Source organism: Buceros rhinoceros, unplaced genomic scaffold, assembly GCF_000710305.1.
Source record: "Buceros rhinoceros silvestris isolate BGI_N320 unplaced genomic scaffold, ASM71030v1 scaffold3514, whole genome shotgun sequence".
Taxonomy (NCBI): Eukaryota; Metazoa; Chordata; class Aves; order Bucerotiformes; family Bucerotidae; genus Buceros; species Buceros rhinoceros.
The window spans coordinates 10,518-12,379 of record NW_010409869.1 but is presented as its reverse complement, the minus strand read 5'-3'; the positions used below and the strand labels follow the sequence as shown (position 1 = coordinate 12,379).

At 34.9% G+C, this 1,862-nt stretch overlaps 1 protein-coding gene across 1 annotated transcript in view; it reads right to left on the bottom strand.

Annotated features, from left to right (window-relative positions):
- TFG (TRK-fused gene) overlaps positions 1 to 1,862 on the bottom strand; it is a 24,917-nt gene that overhangs the window by 12,538 nt on the left and 10,517 nt on the right. The window contains exon 4 of the mRNA XM_010135365.1: positions 689 to 772. Coding sequence (XP_010133667.1) covers positions 689 to 772 — 84 coding nt within the window. The remainder of the gene's footprint in view (positions 1 to 688; positions 773 to 1,862) is intronic.

Below are 1,862 nucleotides of genomic sequence, written 5' to 3'. Positions count from 1 at the left end.
GTTCAGCATAACCCACAGTACCAGAACTACAGAGTAAAATCCACGGTAGTTTTCTGCATTGTTTACTCACTTCAGTGAATATACTCTGAACAATACAAATATCACACTTGGTTGCAGAAAGCATCCCTTTAGCAGTGCCTTTAGAACTTGCAGCATACACAACACTGCTGCAATTCATGAATAAGGTCAGTGTCCAAGTTGAAGGCTGCTTGCTATTCCTTGGAACTATGTGCTAATTTACCAATAGTAACTTGAAAATAGAAAACTATTTTATACAAAGGCCAAAGGATAAATGCCAAGATCTATTCAGCTGAAAGCAATTAAGGTTAGTTTTTAGCAGCCTACTAGTAACTCCACAAAATAATCATCAGCTTAACTCTCACGCACCTGTGAAGAAAGCCCACAAATGCTAGAGAGAGGACGATAACATGGAAAACAACTTTAAGAAAAAAACTGTCCACATACATATATATGTACGCCAAATACTTTATGCAATCTCATAAAATGAAGTAGTTTCAGTTTCTAAGTTCAGATGTCACACAAAACATCAAGAAAGAAAATATATTTCATGTATTAGTCCAGTATTTAACTTATTGACTTCCTTCTGAGGTGACAAATTGAAAGTTTTTAGCGAAGCCCACTGCCTGACTTCTAATAAAAAAAAAGACAAAAAATATTCTACACTTACCGAACAATGTCAGCTTTAGTATCCTACTGCATTGAATTGCAAAAGAAAGGTCTGAGCTATCAAAAATTGTTATAAGATCGCCATCTGAAAAGAACAGGAGAAGGTTAAAAGCAAACATTAAAAGCAAATCATATTATAAACTACTGAACTTCATGCTACGGCAGAAGTGTTATTTTATTACTCAAAAATAACTTTTCCTATTTGGTTCTGAAGTTACTAAGAAAAAAGTTTATTATTTTAGTGGGAGTCAGTATGCAGGGAAATTATGCACAGAAGGTAAGACAGAAGTATGACTGGTTCCAAAAGGAAGCCTGCTGACATTAGTCCTTTGAAAATTCCATATAGCTCATCATTCTTTTATGTTCACATACAGGATGTAACATTAGAGCTAAGAGTTCACAAAGTCCAAACACCAGGAAAAAAATTATGATGCTACTTAAAGTTATATGCCTATTTCAAATGGCTCCAGAACTGTGCTGTTCAGAACAATACAGAGTCAGTACAGATGGTGCAAGGCAATCCCAATTTTATTTTTTGAAAAACCAAACATCCACACTAACAATGGAAACTTTTAAGTGACTGGAACACTTTCATAGGTTATACTTAAAACACGGAAGTGTAAGGCTGATTTTCAACAAGGGAATGATAATAAAGCTCCTGTGTAAAAGTGAATAGCAAAAATACCTATCAGCCTTAACACACAAATAGGAAGGAATGAAGATGTCAAAGTAGTCATAAAGAAAACTTTTCTCTCAAGCCAGGAATTTGACACCAAGTCTCAACTCTTAGCCATTTATTTCTCTGTGACACGTTTCAGGGGAATTCCCATCCCGATGCATCCTAATGAATTTGCACACTGCCATCAGTCACAGAAACTATATTAGAATAAAGGATCCCATACAGTTCTATGATAAAAGGGCTAAGCATAAAGCACTGAACACCTTTAATCCTATTAATACCCAAAAAGAGATACCAAGTTCCCATTAAGTCTGGTCTCTCACAATTTTTAAACTGACTCAAGACAATCCACATTCATATCTTTGCTTACTCAACAAGATCACAGATAAAAGATGACTATTCTTTCCGGCAGGATGAATTTTCTGCTGTTTTAACATATTCAATACATTATTAATTGATTAAACAAACACACATTAATCAGTGCAAAGGAAAGAGT